Source organism: Otolemur garnettii, unplaced genomic scaffold (genome assembly GCF_000181295.1).
Source record: "Otolemur garnettii isolate 467f Iridium unplaced genomic scaffold, OtoGar3 scaffold00161, whole genome shotgun sequence".
Classification (NCBI taxonomy): Eukaryota; Metazoa; Chordata; class Mammalia; order Primates; family Galagidae; genus Otolemur; species Otolemur garnettii.
This window is the reverse complement of record NW_003852556.1, coordinates 892,462-918,688: the sequence shown is the minus strand read 5'-3', so window position 1 is coordinate 918,688 and position 26,227 is coordinate 892,462. Positions and strand designations below refer to the sequence as shown.

Below are 26,227 nucleotides of genomic sequence, written 5' to 3'. Positions count from 1 at the left end.
GCTGTGCAGCAGTGAGAAGAGTGGCCCACACCCCCGTGGTGGAGGGTGCAGGGCCGCGCCGGGTGGGCAGTGCCTCTCCAGGGAAACCTCAGCAAGTGAAGCAGGCTGTCGCCTCCTCCCTGCCCAGCCGTCTCAGAGATGGGCAGAACTAGCGGAACTTCCCAGGTTATTTCAAGAAAGCCAGTGGCCACTTCCCCTCCTTCCTCCCGGTTATTAGTTGTTTGTTTGAACTTGAGACTTCCTGAGCCTGGAAGGTGTTTTTGGCCTCCTCTGTGGGAGCAACTCTGTGACATTGGGAGCTGAGGAAGGAAACGCCCAGAACTTGCATGCAGCCGGCTCCCCACTTGCTGGGTCTGTCCCCAGCACACAGTGCTCCTGCACTCTGTGCCTGTGGCCAGCGGCTGGCAGCAAGCCGCGGGTGGGCTGCAGGAGGCCAGGCCAGGGGCAAGGTCAGCTCTCCCCTCTTGGGTTCTATCTTCTGACTTGGTAGAGCCCAGGGTCACCCAGGACTTGCACGCCTGTTTCTTGGGACAGTGAGGCCTGCCCAGCTTTCAGTGAGGCTACCCGAAGGCCGGGAAACGGCCTGGCTCCAGCACTGAGGGTCACATTCGGCACAAAAAACCAGTGCTGCCTCTGCCCTGTAGCAACCCTCTTGAAAAGCACCTTGATGGCAGAGAAGGCAGCATCACGGGGGACCCTGTGTCGGCTCTGGTCGCTGCCCCGGAGGCGCCGGGGGACCATGGGACACCTGAAGCCAGGTAAGGCAGATGAGGTGGTGTGAACATGGGGGGTGGCTCCCTTCAGCGGGTGGGCACCTCCCTGTGGTGTCTCTTTCATTGTCTACCCAACAAAAATTGTGCCACTTACCACACTTTAAAAAGTCAGAGATGACCTCTGGGCATCAGAACAGGAAGATCTGCAGATTGTGGTCTGGTCCTGGGAGCCTGGGAGAATGAACTACTGGCAGATACCGAGTGGGAGGCCATGGCTGGGGCAGTTTTAATGAGGGGCCCATCAGGCAGTGCCCGTGGGCAGGGGAGGAATCTTCTGTGCTGTGAGAGGCATTTTGGGTGGGTGGGGTGTAGCCACTGTCTGTCCTAGCCCTGCATGACTCCACCAGTGACTCAGGCTCCAGCGGTGGGAAATGTGTCCCTTTTAAAAGGTCTAGCACTTTCGTTCAGCTAAACAGCACAAAGTCTCAGAGTTATGCTTTTACAAATTAACTTCCTGGGAAACAAGTGTTCCAAGGGATGATCTGGGGTGAGGCTGGTAGATGCTTTCTGTTTCGTGCTGCTGGGCACTGCCTCCCTCCCCACCCCAGGGACCTACAAACAGAGTTTATGTGGACCTAGGGGAGGAGCTGCCCTGGCCTCAGGTGTGGGGCCCATTAGGGTGTCAGGGAAGATGCCTTAATGTTTACAGTATATAAAAAAGGGTGGGGGGGATACGATACCGGGGCCAGCCCCAGGCACTGGTCAGTCTTCCTGGGAGGAGGACAGAGAGGCTGCCAGTGCAGCAAACCTTCAGGCAGAGGGGACTTGGGAGGTGCCACCAGTGTGGCACCTGCAGTGCTACAGCAGGCAGGGAGCCCCTGGCCACCTTTCCTCTTTCCCTTCCCCTTGGGTGTGGACGGTCTGCAATACCGAGAACAGTGGCTACTGGTCAGCTGGGCCTAATCTGCGTGGTATACATTCCCAGGGCTGAGGTGTCAGAATCAGAACTTCTGATGAATTCACTGATACCAGCACAATGTGAGGGAGATGAGGCTGTGTGCAAAGCTCACACCCACCTGGCATATGCCAGAGCTGACCAGTGCCCTGTTGCTGACCCCACCCTCCCAGAAGGCTGCATCTTGACCCCTGAACACAGTGCAAGGAGGGCTCCAAGATGGGGACTCCGTGTGCCGTGGTGACTCTCAAAGCATCTCGTCAGTGTGAAATCGGGACCCCCGAAATTTCCCCTCAGTGTGCAATGGGGACATTTCCCTAGGATGCTCCCATTATACTCTCAGGAACAACTAAGGGCCAGTTGTCCCTGAGTGGCTGAGTCTGTGCTTCACACAGTGGTGACATCTACCAGTGTGTCTGCGGTCAGAGTGAAGGCTGCAGTTGCCATGGGATTAGAGCTGTCAGAAAGCAGGAGATGACCAGGGATGTTGTGCAGAGAGCAGGGGCAAGGAAGGAGGCCTGAGGGGGACACAGCAAGAGGGTACTGGCTATAGGACAGGGGTCCAGGGTAGTGGGGTGGGGCTGGTCCCAGGAGGCCAAGGAGGGAGTGGCCGGCTGGTGTCGGGTAGGCTGTGGAGAGTGTTTCCTATCGTTGATGGGGTGGAGGCAGCGCTGGGTACGTTCTGCTGGGCCACGGTGTGGCACCTGGCCTCAGCATTGACTGTGCACCGAGGCTGGGCAGGGAGGTGTCACTGCCCTGTGATTGCCCTCGCCATTTTCTGCAGAAGCCCTAAAGATCATCCGAGGTTGGTTTTATCTCGTGAGAAGTGGAAGTGCACACCCACCTTCCCCACCGTTTGGCTTTTCCTTATTCCCGGAGCAGCCACTTGGCCTCAGCTTCCTCTCTTGCCTGGCTCCTTCCCTGTGCATCTGTGTCTGTGGACAGACCCTGCCCGGGCACTGTAGCTAGTGGCCTTTGGCTGCCCATTGCAAGCAGCGTTTTCATGGTGGGAGATAATCAGACTTCCTAACACAAGTGAGGGAGGAGCCTTCCCTTGCTCAGAAGAGATGGTTCAGAGGAAAGTAATTTTCTGATGATCAGAAAAGGGTGTTATCAGTTTCTTAAGTGGAAGTCAGGGGTAAGCTCTGGGCTGCTTTGGGCCATCCTGCCCCAACAGGGGCACTCGGCTGGCACCCTGCCTCTGAAGCATCACAACACCTTCAGAGGCAGATGCCACCCATGATAGGGGCTGGATCCCACAGCGAGGGCTCCACCATGTTCTGTTCTGCTCTGGGGTATTTGTGATTGAGTTTCAAGTTTACTTAGAATCTAAAATTTTTCCTTATAAAAATGTGTTTGAAGTTGGCACAGTTTTTAAATAGAACTAAACTAATTTTTAAAAGCAGATAAATTCATTTGAGTCACCTGGGGTGAGCGATCACTACAGCACTTCCCTTTGAGCTTCCTGGTAGCTAATGTAAAAAGGGAAAATGTAGGGGCATAAGGTCATGTGCAAAGAGATTTTCTGCTGGACAGAATTCTGGGAGCAACTGTGTCTCAGCTGTTTTCATCAGGAGCGTTAGAATACTTGATGGATGAGTTACTGGAATTTTTTCTTTCTTTTGGAAAATCAATGCTCCTTAGATGGACATTTCTTATTAACCACCTAGAAACATTGAAAACATGACATTCTATTTCCGTGAGACTCTGCAGAGCAGCTCTTGGGTTTGCACCAGTGCTGAGGGGGGGGTTTGACCTGTGCCTTGGACTGAATCTCTCAGACGGTCACTGTCTGCACCTGTTTGGCCCCCATCACCAGTGCCAAGTGGTGGCCCACTTGCATGCTGGATACATAGGTCACTGAGCTGACATTCCATGGTGACCTGTGTCCTCTCAGACCAGGGGCCAATGTGTCTATACTGAGGCCAGAGGTGAGACGGTCACTGAGGAAAAGCCCCACATTTTCCTTGAAGGTGAACAAGCATTTTGAAAATACATTGAAACTTGGTCGTTGAATAATTGGGTCAGGCCCATGAGGGCTTTTACTTTGTAAAACCTATTTTGCATTTTTCCAAACTGACAAAAAGCAGAAAGGAAGCATTTGCCCTCATGTTGGTATTCTCTTTGGTTTTCAGTGCGATGTGTGAACAGGAGTGGCTGGTGTGTTTGTTCAGGCCATGCTGCTGCGAGGCCCAGGCCAGGGTGTGGCCCTTCATAGACGTGGTCATGGTGCTCTGCAGTCCTGAACTGTAGGCTCCAGCCAGCCTCCTGCCTTTGCCTCCCTTGCCTAGGGATGTTTTCTCATGATCCATAGTCAAATTTGTTTGTAAGAAGAGGTTCCATGGTCTACAGAAATCTGGTGATTATTGTTTTAGTTTCTGGCAGCTTAGTTAAAATTTTCGTTTCTGTCTTCCTCCTGCCGACTCCTGTTACCCCACGCCCACTCAGGATGGCTTTGCTCAGCCAAGGGAACACACAGGACCCCGTCACACCCACTACTGAGAGGTGTCTGTGAGGTCTTGGTGAGTTCTCTTTGGCATCTCTGCAGGGTCTTTGTGGAGTCTTCCCGCGGTCTCTGTGGCATCTTTGTGAGGTATGTAGGGTCCTGGTCTCTGTGAAATCTCTATAGGCTCTCTGTGAGTCCAGGTCTCTTTGTGGTCTCTGTCAGGCCTTTATGAAGTTGTGTCACTGTGGGCTCTCCCTAGGGTCTCCATTGGGTCAGGGTCTCTGAGAACTGTCAGGTTGGCAGCACTGAACTACACACAACTCCCCACCCATACCCCCAAGCCTGTCAACTTGAGGAAATGGCCACCTTTTGCCCAGGGAATGTGAGCTGCCAGCCACCAGGTTTGGAGTCCAGTGAATACCAAGAACCTTACTACCTTCTTCTGGTCCGGCTCAGGGATTCTGGACACAGAGTTAAGTGACTTTTTGGACTACCCTTCTACCTGCTGAAGCCACTTTCTTGGCTGTGCCGTGGGAGGGTTGAACAGGTGCACCACCTGGGCTCTGCACTTCCCAGGCCAGGTCAGGGATGCTCAGACTAGGATGTGGGTCCTTTGTCTGTGCTTTGCTCACCTTCCTTCATGCAAAGAAGAAAAGACCACCTCCATTCCCAGGTGCCCTGAATGGCTGATTGTGTCAGAGTGTTGAGACTTTATCAGGTGGAAGGATGCTAACAGAGTTCATCTTGAAAGAATGGGCTGCCTGCTCCAAGGATGTGCCCGCCTCCCCAGCAGAGTGGAAAACCAGGTGCTGTGACCTTCCTGTTGACCAGGCAAACACAAAGGGAAGTCACGCCCCCAGGGTGTCCCTTGTGCCTTGGACGAGACAGAGAACAGCTCAGGCTTGTTCCTTTTCCGTCCTCACATCCGCCTGGAGCCCTGTGTAAACACACAGGGCGGGGTGAGGCGTTGGCCAAAGTGTGACTGCCCTGCAGTGCTCTGTCCTGGCTAATGGGCAGAGGACAGGAAAAAGTCAGCTGGTCCTCAGGCAGATTCCAGGGGCAAAGTTCAGCAGAAAACTCCTGGGACCAGGAGAGGGGCATGGTGAGCAGGGCATGCCTCCCCTTGGCAGCTGGTTCTCAGTATGGGGGACTCAAAGCCTGTCTGCATTTCCGTGGCAGAGATGAAAAGCTACTACATTTACTCTGAGTGGTGTTCCTGGTTGCTCTCTGTGGCTGAGGGTGAGTCTTGGTCCCTCGGGTGCCTACAGAGGCGTGTTGGGAGCATGACGCCTTGTACTGGTGAGGGGAGATGTCTCGGGAGGTCACTCACAGTCCGTGTCTTCCTCAGAATTTACACTAGTTCAGGGAATGGGTACACGGAGCAGATGAGCTCTCCAGCCCCATCACCCCTGGGCTTTGATTCATGTCTTTGTTACCCAAGGCAGACAACTTCCCCTTGTCGGGCAGGCACAAACCTCACCACACTGTGCCATGTCAGATGGAGTGTCAAACAAGGATCAGCCAGCTCCAGGCCCGTCAGGCAGGCACAACCCTCACCACACTGTGCCATGTCAGATGGAGGGTCAAACAAGGATCATCCTCTCCAGGCAGAGCCAGGTGGGTCTAAGCCTCATCATGGAGGCCCACAGCCAGGTGCAAGCCAGAGCTCTGCTGGGTGTCCCCTTGATACAGGGAAGGCTGGGCGCCTCCTCAGCACTAGGCTCCTAGAGCATGGAGGACAAAGCTACCATAGGCAGCTGTCCAGGGAGCTGTCAGCACCAGCCGTGCACTCTTTTCCCTGAAAGAGCTTCTGCCATTCAGACTTGAAATTCAGGAAGTTTCCTGGAATGTAGGGAGGGCTTCCTCCTCTGGTGGCTGAATTTCTTCTTGTCTGTCTATGTAACCTGGTTTGCGTTGGGGCTGGTTCCCAGTGGGGAAGATGCTTGGAAAGGCTCGGTGAGGACGGGGTCAGCAGGAGGATGTCAGGGGCACCTGACAGATTCAGAGCCTGGCTGTTCATAGACGTCGGCTTCCCTGTCCTGTTGGAACTCACCCATTGTTCAGATGAGGCCATTCGGGTAGCAGCTGCCCTCTGTGGACGTGGAAGAGACACAGCAGGTGCCTAGAGGAGGGCAGCTGCCTCTACTGTGCTCTGTTTGCACCTGGGCTCCTGTCACACCTGGTCCCTGTGCACCCACAGCTGTGGTGCAGAGGATCAGTCAGGCAGGGGGGTTCAGACAGGGGCAGTGGCACCATGGAAGGCCACAGGTGTGCTCTGGGGACATGAAGCCCACTGATTATGGGGACTAACTCAGGAGCCACACAGAGCACTTTATGGTAGTATGGAGGAAGATTGACCCTCTTATTGTTGGCCATCTATGCCAGCTGAGTAACAGAATTCACCCCAGAATCAGACTTTTAGGGACTAGCACATATAAAAGAAAAATGATTCTAGAGATCTGCTTTTGTTTAATACATAATAAGGAATAAACATTATAACAAAAAGAAGGGAGGACCCACTTGCCTGAGGGAAGGAGGGACCCACCTGAAGGGAGAGAGGACCCACCTGAGGGGAGGGGGGACCCACCTGAGGGGAGAAGGGACCCACCTGAGGGGAGGGGGGACCTACCTGAAGGGAGAGAGGACCCACCTGAGGGGAGGGGGGACCCACCTGATAGGAGAGGGAGGACCCACCTGAGGGGAGGGGGGGGACCCGCCTACGTGATAGTGTCCTATAGATGAAAGTTTGGCTGGCCCTGGTCTTGGCCACACACCCCTGATTAGGGCTTGTCCTACTTGGGATTCAGCCCAGGAGAATAATTTCTTGTTGAAATTTCCTCTTTTTTACCCTGTCTAATGATCTTACTGTATTAAAAATAGTTTCTGAAACAAGGAAAGTATTAACTTTTGGGGGTGGCACCTGTGGCTCAGTGGGTAGGGCACCAGCCCCATATACTGAAGATAGTGGGTTCAAACCTGGCCCCAGCCAAACTGCAACAACAACAAAAAAGAAAGTATTAACTTTTTATTGCAGGTTGAGCATCCCTAATTGGTATGTGAAACATGGTGGGTCTCATGTCTAGACTTGGGCTCCATCCCTAAGCAATCCCTCTGTGCCCCTGCAGATATTCCAGAATCTGAAACTGAAACCATCTGGCCTCAAGCAGTTCAGATAAGGGGTAATCAACCTGCAGGAGCTATTTGGCTGCATTTAGCAGAAGCCAATGTGTTTAAAAAGATGCCATCCTTGGCCTGTGACAGGGCCCAGCTGCCATCTGTGGAGTCCACAGGGTTCCTTGTTGTCCTCACAGCCACTAGTCTGTGCCCCTTGAGAGGGGTTTTGGATATAAGGCAACTTGTAGGAGTTGAGTGCTGAAGCAGTTATGGGCCCCACCAAGTCCTGATATAGAAGGCTGTTTCTCAGCCAAATGTTGTTTTTTGTAACACAGCGGGTGGGGGGCAGCCAGCTGTACTTATCTAACCTTGCCTGCCCTTGGCCTTCCTAGCCATTCACCCACTAATTGATGATGATTGCTTTTTGTTGTGTAAGGGCTGCTACCTTCCTGGTAAATCAGCATAACATCTGAAACACTGACAGGGTCCAGTAGGTTTTAAAAGCTGACTTTTGAGTTAGAGCACTAAATAAAATAAAACACAGCATTATCTTCTGTGGTGGTCTCATGAGGCCATGCAGAGATCAGCGCACTTTCCCAAGTGCTTCAGTAGCAGCCTGGGCTCAGTCCCTCTGTGTGTACAGGCGTCAGGCTGAGGAGAGGCTCGTGTCTCTGGCCAGGTGACTTTTAGGCAGGACATTACAGTGTGCTGTGCAACTGGAGAGGGTGGTGCAGGATGTGCGGAGGCCACATAGAGGCAGTGTAGGCAGGGGCTAAGGGTGGCCTGGTGATGGGGACAGCAGGTGACATGTCAGTATAAACTCAGCAAGGGCACAGGAGCACCCCATAGGCAGAAAGGATGGGTGGCCGAGAGTTGTCTGGGCCCAAGTCAGTCCAGGAACTGACCCACTGCCTCAGATGCTACCCATAGACTTTCTTCAGCAATGTGCAATGAGACTTCTCAGAAGCTCAGAGCCCCCCATGCACAGGGACAGTGCAGAGATACTCAGGACCAGGCCACAGAGGGTGAGGCTTGGGCCATAGAAGCAGCAGCAGAAGGGCAGAAGACAGGGCCAGGAGGTTTCAGGGGCAGATGCAGACAGGGAGGAAGTCATCACAACAGTTCCGTGGTGTCGGTCTTAGAAGTCAAGGTTGACAGTGGTGCCACTGGTCAGATGGACACCAGAGCAAGTTACTCAGGCACCATGTGCCATTTTAGAGCCAGAAACACCTGGGAGTCTGAATAGAGGTTCTGTCTGTTGATGATGCTACAAGTGCCCTGGGAGGCGGCTCCTATCAGAGGAAAGTCCCTGCTCTATGGCACATTCAGACGGGAGGTGCACGGGTGGGGGTCACCAGCTCAGTTCTGCGAGACGTATGTACAGCAGGACCTCTATAAGTTGACCGCCTGAGGGACTTTAAGTGGTCTACATATGGAGGTGGTCACCATAAGGAATGAGGCCTGCTGTACTGATGTGTGTGTGTGGTCATCTTGAGTTGGTCATTGTGAGTAAGTAGTCAGCTGTGGATGTTCCGGCCTTCGTGCACAGTGCTCAGTAGCAACAGCAAACATGCCTCCCTTACAAATGGAAAGGGGGGCTGCTCCTGTTCCTCAGGTGAGGGGGGACTCCAAACCCAACTCCATACCAGCACCTTTACCTGGTGGAAACTGGGTGGTGCTGGGTGTGGGAGACACCAGGATGGGTCACCTCAGTGCTGGAGGGGCATGCGGTACTACAGTGTCTCACACCTCTATATTCTGCACTTGTACACGACTAGTTTGAGGGTGGGGAAGTTAGTGTTAAAAATATTTTGAGACATGAAAACTCCTCTTTGGTGGGCTGGCCAGGGCAGTAGCTGTTGGAATAGCCAGCTCAGTGACCAGTGGCCTCACAGCTGTGAAGCCCGTGGTGAGAACCATGCCTTGTCCTCCAGATCAGGGCATGAGTTACGCTGCAGAAGTGGGGAAATTCTCTCGGGCGTGTGTTCCCCGCTTGGGGACACCTGCCAGGGACACCCCTGCTGCACTGTCAGGTGGAGCAAAGCCAGGTGCAGCCCCCAGGCCAGGTCTTCCCCTCCCCATGAGAGCCAAGGCCTGTGTCTGTGTCCGGCTCTGTCATATCCCCATAAAATGGGAAAAATGCCCCCCCATAGGGCTCTGTGACTTCCTGGGGGTGTGCTCAGCATGGGCCCAGGACCCCCTTCAGCACTGTCTTCCCCAGCTGTCTTCTCCAGAGCACCCGCGTGCCTGGTCTGACTGGGTTGGGCCACAACTGCTCCAGCCCCACCTTCCTCTTGAAGGGCAGCCTTACTTGGTGGCTCGCTGCCCTTCCCCAGCTTGATGCCCAGGCCCAGGGTTCCCACCCATTTTATACATGGGCCACTGAGGCTCTGGAATTTCCCAGGACACACAGTTCACAGTCCTGTGCCCAGCAGAGCTGGGGTCTGGGCCAGGCCTTAGAGTCTACACTGGAATGTTGCTGTTGCTTAAGAGCAACTGAACGGTTGAGGAGGAGCCTTTGTACAGTGTCTGGTATACAGCTGGTGCTCAGCACTTTAGCATCACAGCCACCCTCGGGCTGCCATGCAGCTCAGAGCCTGGGTCTGTTTGCGGGAGACCTGCCTGCTGGGAGCCATACCTGCCCCCATCCTCAACATGCTATCCCCCGCCAGCATCTCCCATGGGCCTAGCCACGTACTCTGCTTCCGTATGGGGAGCAGGCACCTGTGGGGTGGTGGATTCAAGCCCCACAGCCCAGCTGGGGGGCACAAAGGTGACTCCCTGGCCCATGCCCTGTAGGCCCTGCTTGGTCCTGGGTGCTCCAGTGTGAGCCCTGTGGCCCAGTAGCACCGGGGATGGGGGAGTCCCGTGTACTCAGTACAGCTTTTAAATTCAGCCAAAGCACAGGCCCTGCCTATCTGTCCCACACCAAGCTGATCTGACCCCACTCTCTGTCCTCTGGATTCTCCTCCCGACTGTCAGAACCCAAATCACATGTCCTATCTCCTCCTTCCCCAGGGCCACTGTGCCCAGGTCCCCAAGGTAGCCCAAGCCCCTCAGCTCAAGGCATTCTGCAAAGCAAAGGTAAAGGTCACTAAAAATAAAATGCCTTAGCTTTGGAGGGTTTTAAAAGTAACCTGGCAGCCAGTAGACCTTGTGTTCCTGGGCAGGTCTCGCCCCTGCCATGGTGCAGCAGAGCCGGGGCCAGACCCTATAGGACCAGGCTGAGACTTTCACCTTGTGTGCCATGAACGTTTCCTCCACTTGGAACAAGTTTGGGGAAACAACTTTCATGGTGTACAGCATCCCCTCCACCAGCTGCGCCTATTTAGGTATTTGTCCCCATGTAAATGGGCCCATGCCCAGGACAAGCCTAGGCCCCTGGAAGCCCCTTGCTTGGGTCCTGGTACTCCTCCATTGCCCCCGAGTACAGGGGCAGAGCCTGCCTACAGCTCCCCACAGCCAGGTGAGTCCTTAACCCTGTCACCACAGGCATTTCACAGCCTGGCCCTACCTGGGATCCTGAGTGGCTCTCTCTGCCACCCACCACCCGTGAAACTCACAGACTAGCAGACACACCTGGCCCTCAGGGCCGGCCCGCCCTCACTATCTCAGGCACCAGGGACGGGAAGTTGGTTCTGGCCCAGCCCAGCCCACGCACCCAGGGAGGTGCTGCTCCTGCCAGGTGAGCTCTGGGCTCCCTAGACAGCCCTGAATTCCCATCAGAGCCTGTGTGGGGCCCTTCCCTATGCCTTCCTAAATCCTGGCAGTAAAGAGTGCCTTTCCTACTTCAGGTGTGTGGAAGGGAGTGGGGGTCACTAAGAACTGGCAGGCTGGGCTCCGCCCTCCTGGGGCCTGGCTAGACACCCTCTGCTGCTGGAGGGGCTGGCCCCAGGTCTGGGCGTGGCTGGTAGAACAGAGGCACCATAGACCGTCCCCACCTCACTCCTCTTCAGCCCCAGCCAGGCAGCATCCTGGAGGCAGGTTTGACCCCGCCTTGAGTCCAGATCCTGCTATGAGTTGTTTGACTTCAGGTTCTAGCTGTTCACTTTCGCAGCTGTGTACCTGCCCCACAGTCTGGTGGCTCCAGCCTGGATGGTCAGATACTTAACTGAAATTGTCCATCTGGGAGGAGGAGAAAGCTGCCCTTATAGCCCACTGTGGGCTGGAAATGACAGTGGGGTTCCTACTGGACATTGGATCCTGGGCCTCACCTGCGCTGTCCCCAAGGGGGCCCTCATTGTTCTCCCCTCCAGGCAAGGAGAGCCTTCCTATGGAGCTGATCCAGACAGGGCTGGGTCGCCTATCCCCCTAGGGGGTGCTGGCCCTGCCCAGCAGCCACACCCATGACCAGCACTTCTGTTTCATGACCTGCACCAGGGCCTGAGCGTTTCCTTGCAGTGAGGACCCTGGTGTGTCCTGGCCACATTCCTCCCTGTGCTCCCCCACCTCACCACCTGAGCCATTGCGCCCACATAACTTCTAGGTTCACTTCTCTCTCTGTGTTAATATAACTGCCCTACACATTTGTTATTCTATGCATATTTACATATAAAACACACTAATGCAAAGGAATAAGAATAAATGTAAGTAAACGGCTCCTTCCTACAGATCTTTGCAGCCCTTGTAAGACACCCATGACTGTTAACTGGAAAGTGAAACTTTAAATGCATAACAAACTAGGAAACAGTTCACAAAATACAATAAAATACAAACCTCAGGAGTGTCCCTGAGAAGGGGCAGCTCAGAGACGTTAGTGGAGCAGCCGGGGTCCTGGCCTGGTGTGAGGGTGCTGGGGACATGAGCTGAGTAGGATGTTTCTGCAGGCTTCTGCAAGCCTACCCAGGAGGCTGGGTTTGAGCTTCTTGGAAGGCAGTTAGTAACTCTAGTTACTGAGGAGAGTGGTTAGTTTGAAATCAGACTGAAAGAAAAAGCCTGTAAGAAATGGCAAGGAATGCATGTTGGGGGGACTAGTCCGGTGTGGACTTGGCCTGGCCTGGACATTGTGAGCTTTTCTGCTGCACTGGTCAAGCTGTGGAGAGGCCCCTTCTGTGAGTGTTCTTCAAGTGCCACTGCCTGGGGACTGGAGGTCCAGGTTTAGGATTCGCAAGCCAGATAAAAACACTGCTGAGGTAGTGAGAGCTCTTGCCTCCCTTCCTCCCTATCTCCCAGCTCTCCAGCCTAGGCAGGGAGGGGCTGCAAGGATGTTTGCTCTGTCTCAGGGTCCTAATTCTCATTTATTTGTGTTTTTCACTGCAGGCAGGTGTATCCAGAGGCCGCATCCAATACCCATTTAGAGAAGGGCTGCTCTGTCTGCAGCAGGCAGGAGGGGTCTGGGGCTAGAACTGAGGACACAGTTGATGCTGTGTGACGTCAGCCACAGTGGATGGCCACATAGGGAAGGCTCACCAGGGGGGAGGCCAGGTGCGTTCAGGACAGGTGTTGCTCACTCTCCAGGCTGCAGTGTCCCTGGGCTGGGTCAGCTTGTGCCAGTGTTTTACACTCTCTTCTGGTTTGGAACCTGACATTGCTTACACCAAGGACAGGCATTGCATGTTTTGGCCCTTAATGCTGCATTTCCTTAAATAGCCCGTCCGTGGTGTGGAGAAGCGGGGCTCTCCCATAGGTCCCTGGATTCCCCTTCATGGATCACTCGCCTCAGGCACCGTCTTCTCAGCCTGGTCTCAGCCCTCAGGCCCTGTGATCTCCACACGGCACACCTGGTCCCACCCTCATCCAGTCATGTTCTCGTCCTACTAGGTGGAGCCATGTGAGGTCATTCTTTTTAGGTCACAAAGATTTAGTGTGAGCAGAATGTCCTGAGAAGTGACTTCTCTGTCAGGGCACTTGCCGGTGCCAACCTGTGAGGAAAGGCTGTGTCAGTCACTCTGTCAGGGCTGAGACCCTGCCTCTGACTCCGAGATGCATGAGTTGTATAGGATGAGCTCAGCCGTCACCAATGTCCTTCTCAAGGTGCAGAAGGTGGAAACTGGAGTCATGGCCCAGAAGAAAGATTTGCTTGTGGCCAGCAGGCACAGGGCCCTGGAGGCTCTGAGTATCTCTCACGTACCTCTCTCCAGCTTGCAAGTTTCAGGCAGCCTAAAGCATCTTGTCCCTGTTGTAGCAAGTGTGGAACCAGGACTAGCCCGAGGTGACTGGCTTTGAGGTGACATATCCCACCTGCAGGGAACCAGCCAGAAGTAGGGGAGCCGAGGACCCCAGAGCAGGAGCAGCTGTCTGGATCAACATCCCTTAGGAGTTCACCTGCAGGGTCCTAGGACTAGGTGGGACCTAGCACAAGGCGCAGGGCAGAGACAAGGAGAGAGGCTCAGACCAGGCCAGGGATCCTCCTGGCTCCCTGCTCAGACTCTGACACTGGCCCACATCTGCTTAAAGGACTTGAGGTTTCGTCTCTTCTTCCCTTGGGTCCTGCTCAAACTCTGGTGCTTGGGGGCGTGGTCTACATCACTTGGGAGCTTGTTAGAGACAGAACCTCAGTGCCACCTACGAGACCCACAACCTTGGGATACATAACCAGTCCCATGGAACTCCCCTGGGCAGTCATCCTAGTTTTCACGTGTCACCTTTGAGTATTCCCTTCCTAACCTTGAAGAGAAAGCCTGCCCAATGTATTTCCTGTGCTCTCAGCACGCTGGGCATTCTGAAATCTAGCTCCTGAACCACTAGTGACCTTGGCTCACGAAGCTCTCAGAGGACCTGGGTGACAGGGACCAGGGCAGCAGCAGAACCAGCTGCCACCACAGTGCTCGGGAGCTACTCTCCCAGTCCACATGAGCCATCAGGGGTGGGAGGCCCAGGCCCCAAGGGGTCTAAGCTGAGCTCGTCTCCTGTGGACTCAGGTCCCTGTGGTCAGTGGACGGGGCTTTGGCTGAGCTCAGCCCCTGTAGATTCAGGTCCCTGTGGTCAGTGGACGGGTCTTTGTCTGAGCTTGTCCCCTGTGGACTCAGGTCCCTATGGTTAGTGGACGGGGCTTTGGCTGAGCTTGTCCCCTGTAGACTCAGGTCTTCTGTGGTCACTGGATGGGGCTTTGGCTGAGTTTGTCCCCTGTGGACTCAGGTCCCTGTGGTCAGCGGACAGGGCTTTGGCTGAGCTCATCCCCTGTAGACTCAGATCACTGTGGTCAGGGGACGGGGCTTTGGCTAAGTTCGTTCCCTGTAGATTCAGGTCTCCTGTGGTCAATGGACAGGGCTTTGGCTAAGCACAGGGCCTCTGCAGGGAGGGTTGAGACAGGCAACACCAGGAGCCTAGAGCTATGGCTGACAGGGCTCAGCTGCCACCAGGATCTCAACAGTTAAGCCGCCTGTGACAGGCTACGTGAGCCATCACTGGCTCTTTAATCGGAAGGGAATCCAGCCCGGGGCGGAGCAGCTCAGGGCCGCCCTGAGAGGCCAGGTGCACGCAGCAGGCCCAGGGAGGTGTGGAGTTACGCTTGCCAGGATGGTGCTGTGCTGTCCTCCTTTGTCTGTTCCGGGAGGCAGGCAGGCGGGCTCCTGACCAGCACAGCAGGCAGCATGACCTCAAGCCTGGATTCCCTGCTGTCCCAGGACATCGCAGATCTGTGGCTTCTCCTTAAGACAAGCACAGGTGTGTCTAGCGTGGATGGGTCCTCGCTTTCCTGGGAATGTGCCCTTTTTGCAGTGGGATGTTGCAGAGATGGCAGTGTGCGGAGACGAGAGAGTCTGGGGGTGTTCTGGTGCACTATGCCCCCGGTGAGGGGGGGCTGGGGGCTTGTGGGAAAATCCACAAGGGGCATGGGGAATTCCCAAGCAGGCTGGGGGCGGTGCCGGCTGTGTCAGGGAGAGTCCTGCCCCTTCAGGGTGCAGATGTGTGCAGGGTGTCACCCAGGTGGCCGCAGCCCTGGGGGACCCTCTGGAGTGACACAGACCAGACGACCTCTTGTGGGTGACGGGCACTGTGCTCATCATGGACTCTGAGCTGGATCCCACTGAGCGTCTTTGTTCAGGGTTTTTCATAGACATGCTGCCTTGGCCTTGAGGACAGCACCAGGGTCTGCCTAGGGAAAGGGGCTTGCTCCTCCCTCTCAGGGACACCGGCCAGTGCTGTCCCCACAGAGCTCGAGACTAGATTGCTGGAACCGCTGCGTCCTGGGGGCCTGTGGGGGCTTACTGGGGAGCTTGGCCCATCTCTGTAGGGGGCAGGGGCTCTGAGGTGGCCCTGGCCCCTTGTGACTGGTGGGGCTGAGAGGGACTAAGGCTCTGCCTGGGCTCCTGGTAAGTTTCTTAGGGTGGAAGAGATATGTCTGAAGTCATCTGTCATAATCACATTTTCCAGTGGGTACTTCTGCCAAGCATTGATGAATAATTCATAAAATAGGTATTTTTGTAAATTTTAATGAAACCTTAGCTCTCAGTGGCAACAAGTAAACAACTGAACTTCCCGGTTTTAAAATGAAGAACTGCATGTGGAATGAAAAGCTGATAGTGATTCCCAGAGCAGGTGAGGTTGAGGGGCTCTGGGTCTTCAGGCTCAGGATAAGTCTCAGTCATTCATTTTTTAAACTTGTAACATGAGTGCTTATATATGTCAGGAGAAGAATTTAATCTCATATCTGAAGTCAGCATCAAAGTAGCAATGCTGTGAGCAGTCTTACCTGAGGAGCAGGAGACGCTCACTCTTGACAAGACTGAGGTCTGTGTGTTAGTTTCTGGCTCGTGGCACAGTCCTCGAGCACCTCGCGCCATCCTGAGAGCCCCTGTGTTTCATTGCAGGAGAATTGGAGGTGCAGGTCTTCAGCCCTTCGGGATGTGACCATCATAGGTGGTTATTTGTTTTCCAAGTAGATGCAACTTTTACCTCTCCCTTCATACATTCTTAGTGTTTTTCTAATATATGTTTATAATACATGGCCTCTCAAATAAACGTCCTGAGGGAGTTTGACATAGTTAAGGGTTGTGGGCTTTTCTTTACTCTCTACAAACAATTTGCTATTTTCCTGCCCCCACCCCCTCCATGTTTTGTTGGGTTTATGAAGAAACAGCTGTTAGCAGGTGTGGTAGCAGATATCTGAGGACGCAGCAGAATGCCTGGGGGTCAGGAAACTGCCCTGTGGGCCTTGGGAAGTTCAGAGGTTGGGTCTCCATGCTCATCCCCTGCTGCTGATAAACAAAGCTCCCTGGTCTGCCCTGTGGAACCCACTGGCACAGAGGTGGGCACCTCTGCTCAAGCTGGGTGGGTGGGAAGGCCAGGAGGAAGCTGGTGCCGGGTCCACAATGCCAGCTCGTTGTCGGAGACCAGGCTGGATCCCAAGGCTAGACTTGCAGTCCAAGGCCAGGTCTGAGGTGCAAGTGTGAGTCTCACCTAGGGTCAGCTCCTCCAGTCTGCCATTCACCAGTTGAGGAGGCCACAGGTGTGTGTGGCCCTGCTAGCCCCGCCTCACCTCCCTGTCTCTCTCCGTGTCTCTGCCTCTCTGTATGTCTGTCTCTCTCTCACACACGCACTAGTTGTTATTGCTAGCTCAGCCTACATCATTCAGCTGACCCTCAAGTCCCAGCTGACTGATGCTTGTGCCCTGTGTATCATAGGTGGGCAGCTCTTGCCTTGGCCTCCACAAGCCAGACCACCTCCATACTGTGCTTATTGTTTTTGTTTGTCCAAGAGGAGTTTTTATTGAAGGTTAATGTAATCTGTTTTGGGGTTTACAGTATTCTTGGTTCTTAGAAAGCGGTTTCCCTCTTTCCAATATATATGTCTCCATTCATCTCCCAGGGGCCGCTGGCCTTCTGGAAGAAGCTGGTGCTGGTTTGTGCACCATGGCCTTTTGAGAGTGGTCTGAGTTGGGGGGACAGTCCTGCTGGAGCCCTCCTGTCTGCACCACGGGATGGCCCTGTCTGTTATATTGACCTTCTGGGTCTTTGAGTTATTTTGCTTTTATGTGGACAAGTAATTATTCTAGAAGGGAGAGAAAAGAAAAAAGCTGCCAGAAGAACCTCTTTCATTTCTGAACAGCAGTGGGCACAGGTGAACACAGTGTGCATGTGTGTGACACAAGAGCCACACTTGTTCTCGTTCCCTGAGAGCTAGCCTAGATGCTGAAGCCACAGAACTCCTGGGGTCTGACATGCAGGACTCTGAGCTTGGGGCTCCCCGAGAGGCAGGTGCTCAGTCTGCGTAAAAGCAGATTAGAAGCCAGAGCCTCAGGAGCCCCCAGGACCCACTCAGCCATCGCCTGCACGAAGGTGAGCTGGGACATGCTGTCTCTGGCTCTGCTTGGGCAGTGTGACCTGCTTTGACACAGAGGCCTGAGCTCTGAAGAGGAGAGGTGCAGGGCTGAGGGAGCACCCCAGTTGTTGGGGTGCTGAGCAGCTCCCTGTTCCCAGCAGCTGCATCTCCTGAGGGTGTTGGCCACAGGCAGACCTCTAGACCAGCAGTTCTCAACCTGTGGGTCCTGACCCACAGGAACTGTATTAAAGGGCCACGGCATTAGGAAGGTTGAGAACCACTGCTCTAGACCTAACATGCCTCCTGGCAGTGGGAGGTTCTGTGGTATGGGCAGCTCTTACACCCCAGTTTGGGGTTGGTCCCGTCACATCATGAAGACTCCAGAGTAAGCAGGAGCAGGTGGCTGTTTTGAGGGAGGTCTTGCCCCTGGGTGCTCACTGACTCCATATCTCACGATGCCCTGGGACACCCCGTGCTCTGCAGTTCCCTCCAGGACACACGGGAAAGGAGAAATATTCCCTCCCAGCCTGGGTGTTCCCTTGGTGGCCCTGCCACCTGTGTGGGGCGGGTGAGCAGTATCTTGACAAGGCATGGGTGAGGTACCAAAGGACCATGGCCATGTGAGGGACTCTAGGATTGTGTGGCCAGTACGGGGGTGGACAAGGAGGCCCCTGTTGGCATCCCTTGATGGAACCAGCACCACATGTGCAGGGGCTGCTGTGTCACAGGAGGTGAAGGACAGCAGGGAAGTTCATGTGTGTACCCAAGGGAAAGATGTGTACTGCCAGGTGAGCAGGACCTGGAGCAGGTGCTGCCCCACAGCCCTTAGAATACGGTCTGAGAACAAAGCCAGAACCTCCACATCGTGCCTGGACACTGGCAGGTTGACAGCATCTGGACATTGATCTGGGGGCCTCTGTGGGGTTGGCAGCATCTCGGGATTGTGGTAGGTGCCACTATGCCTTGACCAGCCCAGCCTGACAGCCCGGCACTGACCTTGCTGGCCCCGCTGCCAAGCCGTCTGAGGGTACAAAATTTGCCAGCTCATAGTATCTTCAGTCTGTCCCAGCCCCACAAGGTCTGGCAACCTCGGGATGACCCTTCCCAAGTGGTCTGTATCTCAGTGACCTTCCTCGCAGAAGTCAAATCTGAGGAGAGATGCCCAGGTTTCGTGCATAAGGTGTACTTGTTCCTTTTAGGAGAACACAGTGTCCAGTCCGTATCTCAGCTGTTCTGAGACATTGCTACACTTTGGAAATGGGCTGTGCCCTGCACTGCCTGGAGGTTCTGCACGGTGCCCACTCTCGTGGCTCTGGCCACTTCCTCACCTGCACCAGGGTTGTCTTCTGAGCTCCAGGCAGGCCGGTCCAGCACTTGGCAGGTGCACAGATGACATACTGGGGTGGGGTGCTCCTGTGTGCTCAGCTGAGGTGCTGGGCTCATATCTGTATGTCTGCAAGACCGGGAGAGCAAGGTTAAAGGGTGATATCAAGTAGATAGTATCTAGGTGCCTCCAGTGGAATGTTTCAGCTAAAAATGTCTCTGTGACACATACCTTCTGGATACTTGTGGCCTGGGTCTTCAAGGTGTAGAAGTGAGCCTATGAGGCTCTCAAGTTGTCAGCGTGAATGCTGAGTCTCTTAGAGGGGCCCTGCCATGTGCAGGCTGCCAGTGCTGCCATGCAGTTAGAGCATGTGATGGCCTAAGATTGATTCAGAAGTGTGAAAGTCCCCTGAGACTTGCACACATCCAGCTTCTCATACTCTGGCCAAGTCCTAGCACCCCACTGCCCATGGCAGTGATGGCCAGATTGGGTATCTCACTAAACCTCCTTGGTCCTGGGTGATGCTGTCCCGTGGGCTGGAGGTGCTGCCAGCACGTCCCCAAGATAGTCAGTGTCAGCAGCAGGTGTGCCCAGGGCCTGCGGAGGAGTGCTGTGGGCCCCACAGGGCTGGGTTTTCCCCGCAGGCCAGCAGGTCATTGCATAGGCAGCAGGTGAGAGCTGGGAGTTGCCTGGACCTTGTTCCAGATGAGGGCGGGACGCAGAGACCAGAGCTGATTGATCTCAGGAGTCAGAGCCCATTCTCGGCCACTGTTTCCCTGGTGTCTTCCCTCTGCCTGCACATGTCTGTGTGTGTCTGTGTGTGTGTGTGTGTTTCCCTCCTTCCCTCGTCCCCCGACACACATCACATTTAAAAATCAATGGTGCACCACTTAGCAAGCAGTGTTTTGTGCCAATGAACAAAGGCTCTTACGTACCAGAGGCTAAAAGGCCCACTCTACCCTGTGACGGCTGCCCCCATAGGTACTGGCAGGGACACCTGCTCTGTGCAGGGCCCTCCTGGCTGGGTGCTAGGGCCTGTGCAGTTTCCCCACGTGACAGCTGCCATCTGTTCTCTCCTGCAGATGAGATCATGCACCAGGACATCGTCCCGCTCTGCGCCGCCGACATCCAGGACCAACTGAAGAAGCGTTTTGCGTACCTGTCGGGTGAGTGCTCTGCCTGTCTGGGCCAGGAGGGCTCCTTGATGCAGTCTGGAGTTGGCAGCCTCGAGCAACCCTGGCCTGCAGGTGGGACCAGTCCTGCCTATCAGGACCCTTACAGCCTGCGTGGATTTAACTGGAGGGGCTCTCAGAGGTGGGCAGTGTAGGGCCAGTTAGCAAGTATCCAGAGGCAATGGCCTCAGGGTTGGCTGCCACCATGGATAGTGATGGAGGTTGGTTGGGGGCCTGAGAAGGACATGGCCCCAGTGCTCCTGATATGCAGGCCTTCCTGTGACAGGTGTGGAGCATGGAGGGGCCCCAGTGCTCCATGCCCACTGCCTCCAGGCTGGAGTCCTCCTACGGAGCATGTTCTAATCCCTAGGGTCTGTCCTCAGCCACCCCCCTCCACCTAGGCCCTTTGTCATGGCTGGGGCCCTGCAGCCACCTGGCACACCTGGGAACATGGCATTCTGCCCTATCTTGGGCCCCAGGCACACCTGGGTGGCTGCAGCAGCCCTCAGAGCTGTGGGGACACTGCTTGCACCTAGACAAACCCTTCTGCCAAGACTGCTCAGGAAAAAAGGTGCATACATGCACCTTCCTCCTGCAGCCTCACTCCAACTGAAAGGTATACGCACACACACACACACACGCCTTCCTCTACACACACTCCTTCCTCCTGTCCTCAGGGTGGCCTTGCTCCAGCTGAAACGTGTGTACACACACACACACACACACACACATTCCTTCCTCCTGCCCTCAGGGCGGCCTCGCTCCAGCTGAACCGTGTATACACACACACACATACATACATACATACATACATACGCCTTCCTCCTGCCCTCAGGGCGGCCTCGCTCCAGCTGAAACGTATACACACACACACACACACACACACACACACACATTCCTTCCTCCTGCCCTCAGGGCGGCCTCGCTCCAGCTGAACCGTGTACACACACACACACACATACGCCTTCCTCCTGCCCTCAGGGCGGCCTCATACCAGTGGATGCATGTTCTCAGGGCGTGGCCTCCACACCTGCTCCTTCCTCATCGTGGCTCCGACTCGCTCCCCACTTGTCCATGTGACGCACATCAGTGTGCTGTGTGTCCCTCCTGTTAGCATGCAGGCACCTCTAGGGCCAGCTGGCTCATGGCTGCACCCCAGCTCCCACAGCTGAGCCCACCCTCAGGGCCCAGAAGTCCTGAGGGGTCAGCGTGGGTTTCTGGGGCCCTTGGCACACCAGGCTGGCAGGTTCCCGGGGTTCCCTCCACAGGATTGGAGGGGCTCGATAGACACCTCAGCACACCTCAGACTCATGGTTTGCCACATTGCCTCACTATGTCCTCAGCCGTGTGCTGAGATTTCACAGCCCTGCAGCTGTGTCCCAGGACTGGTGTCACTAAGCATCACCCCAAGCACAAAGCAGGTGGTCACTCTCAGATCTGCAGAGCCACCTCCTTCGGTGGTACAAGGCATCTTGTGATGCTGAGGCAGGTTAAAGCCCACAGAGAGCTCACGTGTCACCTTAGACATAGCCCTCACTCCCGCTGTGACTCCCAGAACTGTGTCCAGACATCCATAGGTCCCCAGGGCAGAGTGTGCGGTGAGTGAGACACCAGTGCAGCAGCCTCAGGGGGCCAGAGAGCTCTCCGGGTGCTCAGGGGCCCCACAGCCCCAAGCTGAGGAGCCAGTGTAGCCCAGGGGTCACCCCTTCAGGAAGTCAGCTGCCAGAGACTTTTGCGTGGAGAATTCCCACTAAGGAGCTGTTTTGCTCTCATGGGAGTCTGTGGCTCCTGGTCACAGACCGGCCTGTCCTCCTGTGCAGCCCACGTGGCTCAGCCCCAGGCCAGCCCACCAAACCTCCAAGCTGCTGATCTCTGGGCTTTGTAATGAGCTTAACAAAGAAAATTAAACTCCTGTCTGTCAGGTCGGCAGTGATTGCATATAATCACCCGAAAGCCAGGTGGAAACTAGAAAGCTGCTCCTCATAGGAGTAGGTGGTGCCGAATGAAGACACATCCTGCATTTGTGCAATGCTGATGTGAGGTTGTCCAGGACCACACCACTTACGGGTGACAGGAGATGGGAAGTGCGGCTCCCAGCCACCTTCCTCCCCCCAGGAAGCAGCCCCAGCTCCCGTGATTGGGCTAAAGAATTAGATGCAGTGTGGATGGGATCTTGTCCTGAACCACGCTTGGGGAACCTCAGAGCCCTACATGCAGAGAGGAGCCCCGCATGCACAGACGAGCCCTGCGGTATAGATGCAGAGAGTGGCGCTCATTCTCAGTGTTGTCAGCTGCAGTGTCCTTCCTGGAGGCGTCCTTGTGCCAGACAGTTTTCTTAGGAGGGCAGGTGTGCCCTAGCTCTGCTTCCAGTGAGGTATTTAGCTGCTACATACCCTGGGGGTGCTGGGAGCTCCAGGGCTCCAGAAGTGCAGCAGAAAGACCAGGGTTCCCTCTCTTGACACCCTTCACACAGAAGGAAGAACAGGTCCCTGGTTTCCCATCCAACTGCCTGGGACAAATTCTAGAACCCCCAAAGTGGCTCCTGGGACCCATGCTACCTATGCAGTTGAATCCAGCTGAATGGCACAGTCCCTGCACCTTTCTAAGAAGATGGAAGGCAGAGTGGGATGCTGCCCTTGGGTATCCCTGCCTGGATGGGACACGCTGTTGCCCATTCACAGGCAATTTTATGGTGCAATTTTTACTTCAGGTGAACTGATGTGTAAGCCTGCCCACACTCCCACCTCAGATCCAAACACTGTAGAGAAACTGGCAGATACCACACCCCCACGCCAGAGCAGGGAGAGGCTGGGCAGTCCATCTGAGGGTGGCACTCATGGGGCAGCTTATACCCGGGGCTGAAGAGTGCCCTGGGCAACAACCACCCCGAATCCTCAGCCAGGCCTGCTGAAGGGTCCCTGCCTTCAGCCCAGCGTCAGCTTTGCCGTCCTAGGGCCTCAGGCAGGTCCATGCCCCACGTGGACTCTCTGACCTGCTAGACTCAGAGTTGTAGTTGACCCTGTGGGTTCCCAGGGTTTCCTTCTGCCCCAGACAGGAGCATCGCCATTGGTGTCACCTGTCCCCATCCTCTCCCCTCAGTGCCTGGCAGCTGCTCAAACCTTGCCAAGAGGTCTCCTGGGCCATCCTGCCCCGAAGATGCCCCAAGGGGGCAGCTGCCCTCCACCTTCTATGTCCACCATTTGCTCCAGGCCCCCAACTGCCACCACGTCAGGGAGTGAGTTGAGGTTCTCATTCCCAAAGGAATCCATGGCTGAAGGATCCCCTTCAGCCTCTGGTCTGCCTTGCTGCACACAATGGCTTCTGGCCAATGTGGAGTCTTCTGGATGCTCCCACCATGTCCCATTTTCTGGGCTCTCCTTGTCTCATCTCAGCAGGAAACTCTTATCTCCAATTACAGCCAAAAAGTCACCATAGTCTCCTGATCACAGCTTCAAGTGCCAAGTGAAGTGAGACGGAGGCCTGTACCCCAGAAGGCCCTGATCCCATCTCAGTCATGTCCGAGGGCAGGTTCTCGTGGCCAGACAACAGGAACAATGGTTCAGTGTTTGCATCTCGCCCCTCCTCCTTAGCCCTGAGGACCTTTCTAAGAGGAAGTGAGAATTAGGGGTGTGGGGGTCACTGAGTAACAGACCCAGTCTGTTCGCATTGTGCAGGCCCTGTGTGCTATCCATAGACGGGTGGGGGGTGGAGGGCCTAGAAGTCAGATCGCTCAGCCTCTGAAGACAGTTGAGAAAGTTCAGAGGAGGGTAATCAGCAGGGACTGAGAGCAGTTTGTGGACTTAGAATTCAGGATTGCAGGGACCGAGCCTCGGGCCGAGTGCTGCCAGTCTTGTCTGGAGGCCAGTTGGGCTCAGCCTCTGGGGACCAACCTGCACAGGAGCCCACCCAGGGGTCAGGACTTAGCTAGGAGGAGATGTGCTCGCAAGAAGTGACCAGAAATGCCTAATGGTCTGAGCCATGAGTCATGTCTGCTGAGGGCAAGGCTGACATGGCCAGGCTTGTGCCCTTGTGTGGTGCCCTTCATGAGGTCCCTGGATGGCCAAGGACGTCCCTATGACGACCAGGCCACTGCAGGGGCTGCCAGAGGTGTGAGGACAGAGGAAGCCATGTCGTTGTGTCCTGCCTGTACCCTGCACTGTCACTCGGGGCCTTCTCAGGGCAGGCAGAGACAAGGTGACACCCAAGGCTACCTGTCCTACACAGTAAGGTCCCAACTTGGCAGCTGGAAGCAGCACCCCCCGCCCCCGGTCTGTCTTTGGTTCTTTGGGGAAACTACTGGTAAAGGGCTCATGGGTGGTTCTGTACCCAGAGGCACTGGCAGGTCACATCCACACAGAAGGAAGGCCAGCACCTTCTAGGGCCTTCCCTCACGCCCCCAGCACCCCCTGCTCTTGCACGAATCCCCTGCCCAGCAGTGCGTGGGCCACCTCCCGCGTGGTAGGTACAGGGCACTGCACAGGATGGCCTCTGCAAGGGCCCCTGGACCAGGAGGGTAGCCACAGGGTCTCAAGGGCCACACCGCATCATCTCTGCCTTGTCCTGCCCCATACCTGGGCCTGTGGGGCAGGAATGAATGAGTCTCACCCGGGGGGGGGAGGGGGTGTGACAGGAACCGTGGCTGTCTCTGGCAGGCATGCTGGGCACCCGGGTCTGTGCTCTGGTGCTACCCTTCAGAGGTGGTTTGCGTAGAAAGTGGGACAGAGGAAAAGCTGCATGTGCCCTGGACACAGGAAGTCAATGGGACACCACCCCGCATAGCGTGTTGTGCAGCAGTTCAGGTGACAGCATCATTCACAGAGCGTGGGGATGGTTCAGTTCACAGTATCAGGAAGGAGGAAGGGTGCAGGCTTGGGTGTGCATCTCCATTACACAGAAAAGGTTTGGAAAGGGATGTGCTGAAGTGTGAGGGTGGCTGCCCCAGGCCGGCGGAGCAGTGTGGTGGTCTAGAGCCGTCTCACCTCACTCTCCTTTCCCCATGCTCTTCTCATGATGAGCCTGCACCTCCTTCACAGTAAACACCACGTGGCAACAGAGAACACGCCTTGCTTTTAACTGAGACACTTGGTGAATCTGAAAAGTGACTGACGTTCTGTGGAAGTCTCAGGGCCTGTGACACAAGTCCACTGTGGTTTCTCGGCAGGTGGACGGGGACAGGACGGAAGCCCAGTCATCACCTTCCCTGACTACCCAGCCTTCAGCGAGATCCCAGACAAGGAGTTCCAGAATGTCATGACCTATCTCACCAGTGTCCCCAGGTGCGTGGTGGCCAGGCCCAGCAGCTATGGCCCTCTTGTTTTTTCTTTATGGGGTCTTCATCATCACTGAACCCCCAGGACTGTGGGGGGCCAGGTGTTTGTGGGGCATCCCCTTCACTGAGCTCCAGGACTATGGGGGAATCAGGTTGTCGGGCATCCTCTTTACTAAACCCCAAGGACTGTAGAGGGGGTGGGTGTTTGTGGGGTATCCTCATTACTGAGCTCTATGACTATGGGGGGCTGGGTGTTTGTGGGGTATCCCCATTACTGAGCTGTATGACTGTGCGGGGGCTGGGTGTTTGTGGGGTATCCTCATTACTAAGCCCTATGACTGTGGGCGGCCAGGTGTTTGTGGGGTATCCCCTTCACTGAGCTCCAGGACTGTGGGGGAATCAGGTTGTCAGGCGTCCTCTTTACTGAACCCCAAGGACTGTAGAGAGGTGGGTGTTTGTGGGATATCCTCATTACTGAGCCCTATGACTATGGAGGGCTGGGTGTTTTGGGATATCCCTGTCACTGAGCCCCACAGGGCTGACTTCCTGACTCCTCTGCCATGGCTCCTCTCCGGGGTGTGGTGAGGGTACAATGAGCTGGGAGCACCCTTACTTAGTTCCTCGGGTGACCCGTCATGAGGGAACGTTAACACACGGACACCTCTGACCAGGACTGATGAGAGTGCAGCCTTGGTCCCCATTCATGTCCTCTGCTCCTCACCATCTTTAAAGCCAAGTTACAGGGTTTGGGTGACATAGAGCTTTGCTAAGACCTAGAAAATGGGCCCAAACAGCAGGTTTGATTCCTGATAATGTCATCCAGTCAGTGTTCTGAGGGGTCCTCACCAACCTGATAGGTCTTAGAGGAACAGTCAGGTGGGAAGGCAGGCGTCTGGGTGAGCAGAGAGGGTAGCTTGTGCCTGGGCTGTGATCAGAGGCTGGAGATGGCTGCATCCCAGCATCCAGGACTCACCTTGTCTGGGCTTTTTTTTTTTTTTTTTGAGACGGAGCCTCAAGCTGTCCCCCTGGGTAGA

General features: G+C 55.3%; 1 protein-coding gene across 1 annotated transcript in view; it reads left to right on the top strand.

Annotated features, from left to right (window-relative positions):
• Positions 1 to 653: 653 nt before the first annotated feature.
• Positions 654 to 26,227, top strand: part of MCF2L (MCF.2 cell line derived transforming sequence like) — a 78,446-nt gene continuing 52,872 nt past the window's right edge. The window contains exons 1-3 of the mRNA XM_023519196.1: positions 654 to 758; positions 19,835 to 19,918; positions 25,086 to 25,200. Of these exons, the coding sequence (XP_023374964.1) occupies positions 668 to 758; positions 19,835 to 19,918; positions 25,086 to 25,200 (290 nt within the window). The 5' untranslated portion in view covers positions 654 to 667. The remainder of the gene's footprint in view (positions 759 to 19,834; positions 19,919 to 25,085; positions 25,201 to 26,227) is intronic.